General features: G+C 41.3%; 1 protein-coding gene across 2 annotated transcripts; it reads right to left on the bottom strand.

Annotated features, from left to right (window-relative positions):
* Positions 1-1,036: 1,036 nt before the first annotated feature.
* On the bottom strand, positions 1,037-9,431 carry tdh (L-threonine dehydrogenase). Of its 2 annotated transcripts, none has more exons than XM_017710516.2 (9): positions 9,411-9,431; positions 5,207-5,406; positions 4,933-4,975; positions 4,715-4,785; positions 3,890-4,039; positions 3,156-3,328; positions 2,948-3,038; positions 2,146-2,415; positions 1,037-2,035 (listed from the first exon to the last, which is right to left on the bottom strand). In XM_017710516.2, the coding sequence occupies exons 2-9, from the start codon at positions 5,394-5,396 to the stop codon at positions 1,896-1,898; spliced, it is 1,128 nt and encodes a 375-aa protein (XP_017566005.1). In that variant the 5' UTR covers positions 5,397-5,406; positions 9,411-9,431; the 3' UTR covers positions 1,037-1,895. The 2 variants fall into 2 exon arrangements, with proteins under 2 accessions (XP_017566005.1, XP_017566004.1); XM_017710515.2 differs by lacking the exon at positions 9,411-9,431 and adding an exon at positions 7,953-8,097.
* Between the last annotated feature and the right edge of the window lie 5,543 nt (positions 9,432-14,974).

Raw genomic sequence — 14,974 nt, 5'->3', positions numbered from 1 at the left:
CATACCAAAGAGGTTCTCTCAATGTTGCACCAAGTGGCTTCAGTATCCAGCCAGTAGATACTGACCATCTCTTTCTCACCATTCAAAGGATTCACAACAGGAAGCCAGTGAGATAGTCTAAGGAGTCGTGACTTGTAACACAACTAAAGCAATTGTTAGAAATAGATACAGTACAAAAGTGCAAACCGACAGATTTTGTATTTGTAGGTAATATCACATCACATGATGAGTCACATTTATTTTGGCAGGTTATGGGATACTTACATAACCACCATAGGAAAGTTATCTGGGTGGCTATATTAATCTTGGCTTGCACAATAAGAAAAAGGCCAGATAAAAGTTTTTTTAAAGTCTTAAGAAACTCCACACAATATGAAGCTTCCATACCAATTATTAAGGGGTTTTCTCAGAAACATGTTCCAGGTAAAGATCCATTAAGGCACCTTTATTTTTAAGAGTATAAAAAACAAACAGGAGAATTCTGTTTCTAAAGTAAAAAAAAAAAAAAAAAAAAAAAAAAAAAAAGTCATTTAGACCATAAGCAAATTATTATTATTGTATTTTTGCTGTGTATACACTACTGTGCAAAATTCAGAGACCACTCTTCATTTATTTAATTTCTGGTGAAGTTATTTTTATTTTATAAACAAATACCTGTCAGATCACATAAATGTACAGAGAATTAGTCACATTATATACATACATACACACACACAGTGCATATAAACAAGGAGGTGGTCTTAATTCTCTCACCAATTGTGACTAATTCTCTGTACATTTATGTGGTCTGACAGGTATTTGTTTATAAAATAAAAATAACTTCACCAGAAATTAAATAAATGAAGAGTGGTCTCTGAATTTTGCACAGTAGTGTATACACAGCAAAAATACAATAATAATGAACTAAACTAAACAACTAAAATATATATAACATTATATATATATATTTTATGTGTTTTGTATATATTTGTTCATTTTAGTTGTTCAGAGAAAACTATGATGAATACAATAAAGTAATAATATTCAGACAAGATCATTTCAATCCAGCATAAAAAAGGCTTTATTTTGTTCTCAGCTATATCATGAGCGATATGCTCTTTTATGGAAAACACATAAATTAAGAAAATTGCATTACTTTAAATAGCTATGGTGCAATAAGACCATATATATATTCTACAAATATAAATTCTATTTACTTGTTTGCAAGCTAAGATAGTAACTAAGCACAAGAAGAAAAGCAGCTAAGAGGAAAAATGATAGCTTTACTGTACACAGTGACTCCCGCTTCCCTTTTAGATCCACACAATATGCTTCAGTTTTACTGATTATTTTCCTTTATTGAAGGAAATGAATCCTTCAAGCTTCTTAGCTGTTGATAGTATATTTGGACCACAGTCCTTTTCCATGAATATCAATAATGATTTGTATATCATACCTTCCCCTTTAAAAAGAAAAAGATCTTTGGAAGAAACATTTAAGGGAGCAACATTACAAAAAACAATGACAGCTGCCTTTCTTTTTAATGATATACCTGTTTGGTGTGCTTTGCCTAGAGAATTCAGGCTAAAATTGCTTATATACAGAATACTAAATACAGCAGGCCCCAAGTGCACCCATAGCTGTCCCATGAGGGTTCCCTATCTGAGATGTAGATCACCAATATGGCAGACTGCTCAAATACAAACAACTCTCCTTTCTCAAAGAGGAGGATGGTTGGCAGACCCTAATTAAATGATCAAAGATTTTCACATTCTTTTCCTGGCAGCATGCACTAGCCAAGCAGGATCTTTCCAAATGGCGCAGTAGAGACAGAGAGAGCAAATGTCTATGCACAGGCCACAGATCTCTCTTGCCTAAAGCAATCAGTCTTTTTTCCCTGTTCTTCTGATTTGAACTTAGTTGGCTTGGGCCACTCGTGACTCTGAACCAATAAAATTGAACATTGTCTGAACCAGCTCTGGTAGGTCGTAGTCATGCTTCCACCCCCAGTCATTTCGGGCATTGCTGTCATCAAAATTCATGGGCCAGCTGTCAGCTATGGAAACAAGACAACAAGCACAGATTTAAGTGTGATTGTTTAATAATGGTGTGAAGTGAAGTGAAATGTAATGATGAGAATGAGATATTGTGACAGTGGACACTTGCCTATTGCTTGTCGAATGTGGTCAACTTCATATGTCATTTGCAGGTCAGGGAGCTGTTTCCTGACCTCTTGAGCAAGTTCCTCAGGAGTGAAGCTCATGGCATTGATGTTGTAAGTGCGCATGGACAGTATCTCAGCAGGAGCTTCCATCACTTCCAGCGTCGCTCGCAAACAGTCATCAATATACATCATGGGTAGCTGTGTGTCTGGCTTCAGATTGCACTCAAACTTGCCTGTCTTGACAGCGTCATGAAATATCTGCACAGCATAATCTACAGAGCAAAAGCAAACTAGAACTTAGTGTCAATTTAAGGTCTGCATAAAGGATTTGTCAACTGTATGACAGAGTTCCTGTCCGTTACAAGCTCAGCATGTGTTCTCATCACGAGTACATGCACGCGCTGATGTATACAGTAGTTACATAATTCCTTCAGGCGTGGCCTACCAAGAAACCCGTGTCGAAATAGTTCTTGGCTTGGATGCATGTCTCCTTGTTAAAATCCTTTAAATGGTATACAACCTTTACTTTATGTAGACGTTCTTTCAAAATTTATATTCACACTTGTCATTTACAAAAACTATTAAAAAAAAAAAAAAAAAAAAAAAAAAACTCAATTAAAAGGTTCTTCAGGGAGCCAAAAGTGGTTCCTTTATGCAGCCACACAGGCCCCTTATGAATAAGACTGGACAACCATTGAACAAGCATTGCCATGGACAAGCATTTCTTCAAAGAACCCCTTTTGGAAACTTGGGCACTGTTTTTTGAAAGAGTGTAGAGTGAAACTGTGGCTGGGACTGCTGTACCTGTTGTGCCACCGCCAGGCTGGGAGTCTGCAGAGATAATGCCGGGGTACCGGAGACAGCGGAAGTCAAGGCCATACCTGTGATGGTAGTACTGTCAATTGAATAAAAACAAGAAAAGAAAACAAATGAGGCGTGTGGTCACTGGTGTGTGGTTACTGATGTAAGCTGAGGTAATGGCTGTATACCTGCCAAAATACATTTGACTCACCTCTCCCATTAGCTCAGCATGGACCTTTGAGACGCCGTATATGGTGCGAGGTCGTTGCACGCAGAGGTCTGGGGTGGGATTCCGGGGGGAAGTGGGGCCGAAGGCACCAATGGTGCTGGGAACAAACAGGCGAAGGCCATGCTCTGCAGCAATGTCCAAGATGTTGTGAAGACCTGAGAACATGAACAGACAAAAAAAAAAAAAAACACCAATAAATACAGATAATATTAATATAAAGTGATGATTTTATATATGTCAGTTTGTTCACTTAACCATTTCCATACCTCCCCTCATGGGAGCATAGTACTAACTGTAGTTAGAATCCAACACTAGGCCTGGCTAATCATTACTTTGTTGGATTAAATCGAGTATGATGGTGATGGAATTTAACAATTTTTCAATTCTCTGGTATGTTTTCAAAATGCTAAAAAAACAGATGCATAACATTAACCAGTGAATAAATCATTACTGGTAAGCCGCATTAAATCAATGCAGTCAAACGTTGAGCTTATTAGTCAGTTATTAACCTTATTCATTATATTCCATTAGCAACTATAAATTAAATCTACTAACTAATGTGGAACTAATCCATAAATATAAGTTATGTATTCATGAGCGATGTTGGCCCACTCACATGCCGAGTTTAAAGGGTTAATTTATGTTATTCAATGTCTGTTAATGCATGTTAACGCTGTTATCAGATAAGAAATGCTATCAGTTTCGTGCAGACATACCAGTTATGTTGACAGCACGGGCTAAGGCAACGTTGGATTCCCCTACAGCACTGAGAAGGGCACTGTAGTGCACCAACCAGGTGATGCGGTTGTTGACAACAATCTCTCGCAAGTTCTTGTAGTCCAGAATGTCAGAGTAGATAAAGGGACCTGTGTAAAAGTTGAGACAGACAACAATCATTATGAAGAAAATTCTGCAGGCCTTCTGACACTGAATGTCCCTTTACACTGTGCTGTCAAGTCAGTTAACCTTAACAGGGCCAAACAGTTGCATGTAAAGGTTTCCCTGTTATAATCCTCAAATAATTTGGCTAGCATAATAGGGAAATTAAAGATGGAATATGGTGTCAAATCCTGGAAGCCTCACCAAGAAGCTTAACCTGCCATGACAGATAACCGTAATTAATCTTCGTAATAAGATTACAGGCAGCTTAGAACATCCACTTTTTAAAACACTCCATTAGTGCTGTTAATATTATTTGATAGTCATAAATAGTTGGACTTATTTAAAAGAAGGCTTGAGTGTGTCTAGCAAGTGCACATATTTTTATAAAAAGGAAAGCATGTGTGAGCTTGCGCATTGCCCAATTATAATATGACCCACTCATAACTTGTCTTTACACCCTTGAATAAGAAACTTGCATTCTGAAGAAACTTGCATTCTGTCCAAATAAGGACACCCTCAACATCTAGGGTTAGGGTTAGTACTGTTGTCAACTACAAAGCTACTTATACTGATAACAGCAGGAAGGCTTTGTCCATGTGCACAAAGTTCTGACACAAGGTTGCAAGTCACAAGAGTGAAACAGACCAGAGAGCACGTACCGCTGTGGAACACATGGCTGGGTGGTTTCCTGATGTCTGAAAGAATGACATTGTTCTTTCCAAACCGCTTCCTGTGAATTGGCAGAAAAATGGTTAAAACCCCTTTCAAGATGCAAGGAAATTGTACGTTATGTGTTGACCAGTTGCATATTCCTTCAACACCTGTTACACCTCTGTTACACACAGAGCAAACAGGCTACATCTGCTGATGCGCTTACCTCAACAGTTTAGCAAGGCCAACCCCTAATTGCCCAAGGCCACCTGCAAGCACACGAAAAAGCAGAAGGATCAAACACAGAGAAAGAAGAGCTGAAAATGTGAACTGAAGGCTACTTCAGTGTTATGTAATTTTCAAAGTAAGCTGATATCCACAGCAGAACAGACTACGCTGACTCAAAAACAATCCTGTGTCACAGGGACAGCATGTCTATAATACTTGACTGGGAGCCAGTGACATTAGGAAATCGTGGATGTGGCAGGTGGTCATCATACCTGTGATAAGGACTTTGGGGTGATCTGTTTCAGAGAAGGACACTGAGTGAAAGCTGGCATCAGAGCCAGATGTGACCTGGCGGGGGGAGAAGCTGATGTTGCGCATGGCCACTGTCAAAGGTTGGCATCCACATCCTTGCACCTGCAGGGCCTGCTTGGCTACTTTGCTCAGGGCTCTGACCACAGGCATTTTCTTTTACCTGTGTATACAGTTGGTGGCAAGTGAAGAACACAAACTGTTTAGCATGAGTCCCATAAAAATATACGTTTCCTAAGTGATGGCAAATATAACTTAATCAGTTTATTAATTTATTGATCTGAGATTCAGCTGTCAGAGCTTCATTTCGTATTAACGTATTCACACAAGAAAACCGGGTAGCAAAAAGTACATATCAGTGGAGATGAAGGAAAGAGGGAGTTGCCCATTAAGATAAAGCCAGCACCCTTAAGAGGAAGTGTAGAAACGCTTGCACATCTGAAGTGAAAACAAGAACCCGAGGAACTTCTCTCACGCTTCATGTTCTCTAGTGAATGTACAGTTTCCACAAAGAGACTGTTTGAAAGGTTTCGTTCCAAAGCACCTAGTAGATGAGGTTTCATTTTTTCTTTGTGATACAAGTTGATATGATCAGTACCATCCGAGACAGCAAAAATCTGTCAGCTGGCTTGAAAAGGTTGGCACCCCAATGACAGTATGCCACTGCTGGTCTGCCCTCAGTTTGCTGTATACAAGTTTTAAATAGTTTTTAATCTCCTCAAACAGATTTTAAATGCATAGAGACTTTTATTTTAGAAAATAAACCAAGACAAATATTACAAACAACTGAAAGAAAAAAAAAAGGCCTGATTTTCTAAATGTTGTTGCTGACACTGAGCTAGCTTAAAATGATTTACCAAAGTATAAAGTACAACTAAAGAAAAGAGAGACGATAAACAGTTGACAGGACCGTAAATGGAAAACGAGCAATGATACGTGGAGTTTTGTCTAATACTCCGCTTAACCGCCGGTTGACCGCCCGGAAAACGCCAAGAAAAAAACATCAGTGGAAGGCCACATTTGCCATCAGTGGGCCGACAGGGGTCCACTATCCTCTTGCTATCAGGGACCTTTATTAGTGAAATAAATATGTTTCCATAATTCGCCAGCTGATCTTCTTTTTAAAAACACGCTAGATCCAAAACGGTCACAAATTGATATTTATCAGTTTGGAGCGAAACTCTTCAGTTTCCAGTATGATCTTCTAGCTAAGGTTCATTTTTTCCTTCTTATAAAAACTAAACTGAGCAAAGATAACCGAGAAAACAACGGAAAACACAGCTGAAGGAGACCCACCTCCAACAGAAATGGCTCAGTCTTGACTAATTCTCTATGTCGAATGTCTTACCTTGCAGTTTGGTGGCGAAAAAGATCGGGGGAGTATAATTTGGAATCATTTATAGTGCCCTGCCTTCGCAAACAGCCAATCAGCGCACGGCAAGACAGACAACAGTGACAGATTGACGAGACACGAGTTGGCATGGCAACGACTTTCACTCAGCCTAAAGCTACTCAGGTAAAAGTGACTTCAGAGAAAAAACGACATGTACATCTACCAAAACAGCTTGATGTCTGAGGTAAAAAAATATTGAGAGATGCCTTTTGGAACTTAACCTAGACCATTTACTTTACGAAGTGAAGTTTATGTACTACTGTTCTCTCTGTGCGATACTGTTGGTCTAGAATAACATGATAGCGCTCGAACTTGAGAGGTGTGAACAACAGAACAGCAGCCCAGGCGCTGTCAACAGCAGAAATTAAATGAAATATGAATAGCTAAAAGAGAATGAGTCAAATATAACAGTAGACTATCTATATTTATGCAGTAAAAAGTACATTTCCCTCATAAGTAAAATTTGCACATACACACAAAAGAATAAGTTCAGCAAAACCGTGTGAAAATGAACTATTTACTCTTTATATTGCATAAGGGATAATGCAATATAGCGTAGTGTTTTATCGGGCTATGTGGTGAAAGCTCGTTATCAGGAGCAATGAACAGGACATCGAAGCTGATCAGGATTACGTTTTAGCACTAGTGGAAAAGCGAGGAGCTGCACAGTTGCGTGAAATGCCTTTTGTAGCACTGATGAGCCAAGTGGAGATAGATCCCCAACTTTCAGAGATCACCGCCCAGCCAAAGGCTACATCAACAACAGTATCCCCTCAGTCAGCGTACAGCTCCCTATACAGAGACCCCATACACGGGTTCCTGGAACGATGACGCACAGACTGTTTTTAACACCCCCTGCCGAAGTTACGCCCACCGTACCACCTCACAGCCAAACGTTCTGTCTCAATCTACTGAGGCCTAATCTACACTTTGATTTATCTTTTATAACTGAATCTGAACCCGAGGAAGTGCAGCATAAAAGATAAAGATCAACTGTTTTTGTGTAAAAAATTCATGATGGTTGCGCCAACAGAAGAATTATTTGTGATAAAACGGATTTACATTCACTCAAGTTTTTTTCCTTCTCCTGTGGAGTTGCCACTTTGGAGATGCGAAGTTTTGTTCCAACAGCAGCAATAAGAAAATAATGAGCTGAAAAAAGCCACCATCATGCTAATATGGAGACGTACTCTGAAATCCTGAGATCCTGAAATCTATGCGCATCTCAAGCAGTGTAGGACACACGAGATCAAAAAGTAACGCCTTCGTGGCACCAACGGCGTCAAGAACGATAGATTTCGACAAACGAGACTCACCAATAATAAATACTTTAGGTAATAAAAGTGGAATTGTCTCTCTCAAGTACAGGATGCTGTCTCGCGCTGCTCCTTTAGTTGGACTCTTTCCCACCGACTCGATATCTCCAAAATTGCATCAGCTCCTGGTCGAGGTTATATATCAGCATTCAGCTGCTTTCAAGAGAAGCCGGTGCTCGCTCTCTGATTGGCCAGCGGGCGGAGGTGCGGTCTCCGGCCCTAGCCACGCCTCCTTTACGTCAGCGAAATGTCTGCGTGTTGCAGCGCCATGTCAGAAAGCTTTAAAGCCCCACGTGTTCTCTCTCTCTCTCTCTCTCTCTCTCTCTCTCTCTCTCTCTCTCTCTCTCTCTCTCTCTCTCTCACACACACACACACACACACACACACACACACACACCGTGCGGCGTAGTCAGCCGAGGCTTTTAAAAACGCCACTGCTTGCTAGACCTGTTTAGGGTTCAAGGCACAGTGAAACTGGGATTTCAGCACTATTGATCGAAACGCTTTTGGACGCTGCTCTTTTTGTTAACTAATTTTGAATCATTTCTCATTTCTTAACCATATCATTTCAGTTTATTGGCACTCTAGCAGGTTAATTGTTCAACCTGAAACCAGAGAAGGCATGGGGAACTGAAATCATGACGCATCTTTAATGACAGACTTGCATAAAATGTATGAAATCAGTCTGAATAATTCTCGTAAGTGATGAGGAATGTCATAACACCATTTCCTTATTTGTGAAACAGATTTGTTTTAGTATAGACGTGACTTCCAAGCACGACAGCCCTAGAATGATAAAGCGTATTTGTTCAAAAAAGCTCCTCTGAGTTATCAGAGCTGAAAAAATAAAACTTACTATCCTAAAAAAGAAAACAAACCTGTTAATGATCCACTCTAAGTGATACACCGTCAGGTAAAAACAAGGCATATCTGAGGGGCTATTATTGGTCATATCCTCCTTGAGGTCAACATTTGTCATATATGCCATGATATGTAGGGAAAGTGTTTTGAACATGCTCTTATCACTAAACTACTTGATAATTTTATTAATCACCTCTATACTCTCAGAAAAAGGGTATGAAACTGTCACTGAGGCGGTCCCCTCAAGGGTACATCTCAGTACCTTTAGTCAGGGAACATAATTGTACCATAATTCATTGAAATTATGTTTTTTAAAGTTGTATTGACTCCACACACACCCCGTCTCATCGCTAGGCTTTTTATTTCATTGTTGTTTTAGAGAATTAGGTAATGAAAATGTACAAATACAGACTTTTCACCTAAAATACAAAAATGTATCTGCACAGAACCTTTGTTTCTGACAGTGTAGTTAAGAAAATTCTCATCCGTTTATTTTTACCACTTCATTATTGTAAAGTTGTCAAGAGTTAATAAATGTTAAGTAAATATGAGGGCAGCCAAAAAAGTTGTTTAAAAGATTTATCTGTGCAATCTTACGTTCATAGCCGAGCTGTCCGACGCCTTGATGAGATAAACTTGTGCCAGAGATATGGCCACGTCGGCAACTTGCTGAGAGACAGTGTGAAACGTGAGCACATGCACAACTCAAAATGGTTCCACACTGCTGTGTCTCTTTCCCCACCCCTCAGGAAAAAACAGAGAGCCTCTCTTTGTGCGAGGCAGAAGCTGAAAAATACACAAATGCCCTTGTGTTATTGCAGTGAACTACTCCTACTTGCCCACCCCACACTTTCAATATCCAGGAGGTTTCATGTGAAGTTTCAAACCATATATACAAGCAGAGCTCACAGCATATGCTACTGTTAAAAGGTCTTCTTTTAGGCTTTTTAATTTCCAGTCAAAATGGATATTAAGTACACTTTATTATTTTTTCTGTATGAGAAGAACAAAATCACAAAACATATAACAGAAAACTACAAAGTACCCTAAATACCTCATTCTAAATTTTCAGTGTTAAGAGCTCTCTTTGCATTTATTGCAGTTTCAATTATTTTCTTTTTTTTCATGTTTTCAAAAAAATCTGCAGGGAAACTCCAAAATTCAGCCTTACAAGTTGGTTGCAATTTCTGCTTCTTCTTCTTCTTTCGTCTGCTCCCTTTAGGGGTCGCCACAGCGGATCATCTGCCTCCATCTTGCCCTATCCATTGCCTCCTCTACTTTCACACCATCTCCATGTCCACCTTCACTACATCCATAAACCTTCTCTGAGGTCTACCTCTTCTCCTTCTACCCAGCAGCTCCATCTCCAACATTCTTTTCCCAATATATCCACTATTCCTCCTCAACACATGTCCAAACCATCTCAACCTGGCCTCTCTGTCTTTATCTCCAAACTGCTCCACCTTCACTGTCCCTCTGATCTGCTCATTTCTAATCTTATCCAGCCTTGTCACTCCCAACAAAAATCTCAGCATCTTCATCTCCGCCACCTCCAGCCCAGCCTCCTGTCTTTTAGACAGAGCCACAGTCTCCAAACCATACATCATAGCAGGACGCACTACTGTCTTATAAACCTTCCCTTTCACTCTTGCTGCTATCCTTCTGTCACACATCAGCCCTGACATCTGTCTCCACCCACTCCATCCTGCCTACACCCTCTTCCTCACCTCTTTTTTGCACTGTCCATTGCTCTGGATGGTTGACCCAAGATATTTGAAGTCATCCACCTTTACGACCTCTACTCCTTGCATCTTCACCTTTCCACCTGCCTCCCTCTCATTCACACACATATTCCATCTTATCTCTACTGACCTTCATTCCTCTCCTCTCCAGTGCAAACCTCCACCTCTCCAGATTCTCTTCCACCTGCTCTCTACTCTCACCACAGGTTACAATGTCATCTGCAAACATCATGGTCCATGGAGCCTCCTGCCTGACCTCATCTGTCAACCTGTCCATCACCATTGCAAACAAGAAGGGGCTCAAAGCTGATCCCTGATGTAACCCTACCTTCACCTTGAAACCATTTGTCACTCCAACCGCACACCTCACCACTGTCTCACTATCCTCATACATGTCCTGCACCACCCTAACATACTTTTCAGCTACACCTGACTTCCTCATACAATGTGCAATTTCTGCTTCTCATGATCCTAATATTCCTAAACACATTCAGTGATGTTGAGGTCTGGACCCTGGGGTGGTCAATACATTGTTCTGAGGACACCAGCAGCTTTTTTTTTTCTTCTTTTTTTGCCATTTTTTGTTTCTACATAATTTGAGCACAGCAGCTTCTTTTTACATTTACATTATGAGGCATTTTTTTATAAATAATGGACCAATAAAAATGCTCCAAAACAGTTTGGAATAAACTGTAAAATCTTTACATTATTTTGCATTAAAAGTAAAAAAAAAATTCTCTCTGGTAAAGTTACGATTTTGGAGAATTTGCTCTTTAGACATCACCGACTAAATGTTCTTACTTTTTGCCTATTTCCTTTTCTCAACATCAGCTTCTTGACAGCTGCACATCCTCTCAGACCCATAGGGTTGAGTGTGAGTCTTATCACAGTGGAAGGATGGACAGAAACACCTGTGGATTTTTTTTCAGATCTGAAATAAGAGTGGAGCTATATGTTCCCATGTCTCAAATAAGAAAACTTTATCTGATGGTGACAGGTATTGGTGGTCTAACAAGTCTCAAGACATTCACCGGTTTATTAGGTACATCTGTTCAATTGCTTGTTAACACAAATAGCTGATCAGCCAATCACATGGCCGCAACTCACTGCATTTAGGCATGTAGAGGTGGTCAAGACAACTTGCTGAAGTGCAAACCGAGCATCAGAATGGGGACGAAAGGCGATTTAAGTAACTTTGAATGTGGCATGGTTGTTGATGCCAGACGGGCTGGTCTGAGTAGTTCAGAAACTGCTGATGTGATTTTCACGCACAACCATCTCTAGGGTTTACAGGGAATGTTCAGAAAAAGAAAAAATATCCAGTGAGCGGCAGTTGTGTGGACGAACATGCCTTGTTGATGTGAGAAGTCAGAGGAGTGGTCTGAGGACTGGGCGAGATGATAGAAAGGCAACACTAACTCAAATAACCACTTGTTACAACCAAGGAATGCAGAATGCACAACATGTCGAACCTTGAAGAAGATGGGCTGCAGCAGAAGACCTCCCTGGGTGACACTTCTGTCACCTAAGAACAGGAAACTGAGACTACAATTCGCACAGGCTCACCAAAATTGGACATCAGAAAAAAATGTTGCCTAGTCTGACGAGTCTCGATTTCAGCTGCAACATTCAGATGGTAGGATCTGTCTATCTGCCTGTCTGCCTGCATGTCTGATCGAGAGAAAGAATTGTACTTGAATTACTGATGTTATAACTGGTTTTTATTAACTGTTGAAGTAAAGTGTGCATGAACACAACATTCACTTTTAATGCCCACAGAACAAAATCAAAACATCAAAATGATATAAAAAAAATCTATATAATCTGCATCATGTTTTAGACAAATAAAAACAATGGAAAAAAGATACAAAAAGCATTAATTTCACTTTCTCAGAAAAGCATCCCACAGAGATAATCATCCATCCATCCATCCTAAGCAATGAGGCCCAGACCTCCCTTTCCCCAGCCACTTCCACTAGCTCCCTGGGGGGGATTCCGAAGCGTTCCCAGGCCAGCTGGGCGATATAGTCACGCCAGCGTGTCCTGGGTCTTCCCCGGGTGGACTTGCCTGTGACACCTCCCAGGAGGCATTCTAACCAGATGCCCGAACCACCTCAGCTGGCTCCTCTCGAAGGTGGAGAAGCAGCGGCTCTACTCCGAGTCCCTCCCAGATGACCGAAGTTCTCACCCTATTTCTAAGGGAGAGTCCAGACACCCTGCGGAGGAAACTCATTTCGGCCACTTGTATTCGCAATCTCGTTCTTTCAGTCATTACCCAAAGCTCATGACCATAGGTGAGGGTGGGAATGTAGATCGACCAGTAAATTGAGAGCCTTGCCTTATGGCTCAGCTCTTTCTTTACCACAACAGACCGGTGAAGAGCCCGCATCACTGCTGACCCAGCACCAATCCGCCTGTCAATCTCCCGCTCCCTTGTACCATCACTTGTGAACAAGACCCCGAGATACTTAAACTCCTCCACTTGAGGCAAGAGCTCATCCCTGACCCAGAGAGTGCTCTCCGCCCTTTCCCGCCTGAGAACCATGGCCTCAGATTTGGAGTTACTGATCCTCATCCCGGCCGCTTCACACTCGGCTGCAAACTGATCCAGCAAAAGTTCACGGCCTGATGTCCCCAATAGGACCACATCATCTGCAAACAGCAGCGATGTGACATTGAGAGCCTTGAGGAACTCGGGACGGATCTCATCCACCCCTGGAGCCCTGCTGCCAAGGAGCTTTTTAACTACCTTAGCGACTTCGGCCTCAGTAATGGACAAGCCTATTCCCGTGTCCCCAGACTCTGAGAAGGTCCTCAAAGTATTCCTTACACCGCCCAATGACGTTTTCAGTCGAAGTCAGCAGCACACCATCTCCACTATATACAGTGCAAGTGGCACACTGCTTTCCCCTTCTGAGTCACCTGACGGTTTGCCAGAATCTTTTTGGAGCCGACTTAAAGTCACTTTCCAAGTCCTCACTTTTTCCAAACTCTTCCCACACCCGGGTTTTTGCCTTGGCAATGACTGAAGCCGCAGATCGCTTGGCCTGTCGATACCTGCCAGCTGCCTCTGGTGTCCTACAGGCCAACCATGCCCGGTAGGACTCCTTCTTCAGCTTGACGGCATCTCTCACCTGGGGTGTCCACCACCGGGTTCGAGGATTACCGCCCCGACAGGCACCATCTACCTTGCAACCACAGCTACAGTCAGCCGCTTCAACAATAGAGGAGCAGAACATTGCCCATTCTGAGTCAATGTCCCTCACCTCCCCCGATATCTGGTCAAAGTTCTGACGGACAAGTCTGACAGGTTCTTCTGCCAGACGTTCCCAGCAAACCCTCACTATACGTTTGGGTTTGCCTGGTCTGACCGGCATCTTCCCCCACTACCTGATCCAACTCACCACCAGGCGGTGCTCAGTTGACAGCTCAGCTACTCTCTTTACCAGTGTCCAAAACACAAAGTCTGATTGACTACAAAGTCAATCATTGAACTGCGGTCTAGGTTGTCCTGGTGCCATGTGCACTTATGGACATCCTTTCAAACATGGTTTGCACAGAAGTCCAAAAACTGAACACCACTCGGGTTCAGATCAGAGAGGCCATTCCTCCCAATCACACCCCTCCAGGTCTCACTGTCATTGCCCACGTGAGCAGATAATCATAAAGTGACAAATGGCACGTCTGTCCGGAACGCTTAAACGACTGACTATTTGAAATAAAGAATATTCTGAGCAAACAGTGCACACATACAATACATAATCATATATGGTTAATATGCCATTCTGATTAATTACATCTAAAATACTATCAATAAAGAGTCAATCCATACACTGCCTCTATGTTGGTTTTAAAAAAGGCTATAGTCAATTTAATTAGTAAATGTAGTGCCATGGAATTAGGCTTTTCATACGTACTGAAAATATGAATAGTGACAGCAAGGGCCCGTAACTTGTAGGGGACAAGGAAAAAACAGCCTGAACAAATGCAGTTTACTTGGATCATTCATTTGAGTAGTTACTTTAGTCCATGCAACTAATATGTATTAATTAGCACAGAATAAACACACGAACAAATAAGTTCCTACAACTGACCAGGGCTATATTTATAACAAATCTGGAAGCTTTCAGGGTTTTCCCCGAATGATCCTAATAAACTTTTGTTAAACCAAGATTACCACACAGAATAAACAATTACGTAGCCTCATTTACATGTACCTCACCCTACTAGGTATTCAGACCAGTCAGTTTATGCTAAACACCCAAACTGTACTTGGACACATTCAAGAATGCAAATGTATGCTGTTTGTCAATAATGCAACCACAGAACACGAGAGAAAACACTGAAATACAGGCCTCCAGAATATGTAAATGTAAAATATATAAATCCTAAAGCCTTCGTTGCCCTACTACAGATAAA

Source organism: Pygocentrus nattereri, chromosome 4, assembly GCF_015220715.1.
Source record: "Pygocentrus nattereri isolate fPygNat1 chromosome 4, fPygNat1.pri, whole genome shotgun sequence".
Lineage (NCBI taxonomy): Eukaryota > Metazoa > Chordata > Actinopteri > Characiformes > Serrasalmidae > Pygocentrus > Pygocentrus nattereri.
Note: the sequence above shows the minus strand (reverse complement) of the source record. Positions and strands in the feature narration are given on the sequence as shown.

Coding starts and splice junctions, on each gene's coding strand:
- tdh (XM_017710516.2), bottom strand. CDS start 5,396: ATGCCTGTGGTCAGAGCCCTGAGCAAAGTAGCCAAGCAGGCCCTGCAG. Junction 4,976..5,206: donor CCCCAAAGTCCTTATCACAG/GTATGATGACCA, acceptor GTGTGCTTGCAG/GTGGCCTTGGGCAATTAGGG. Junction 2,416..2,947: donor GCCTGGCGGTGGCACAACAG/GTACAGCAGTCC, acceptor TTTGCTCTGTAG/ATTATGCTGTGCAGATATTT.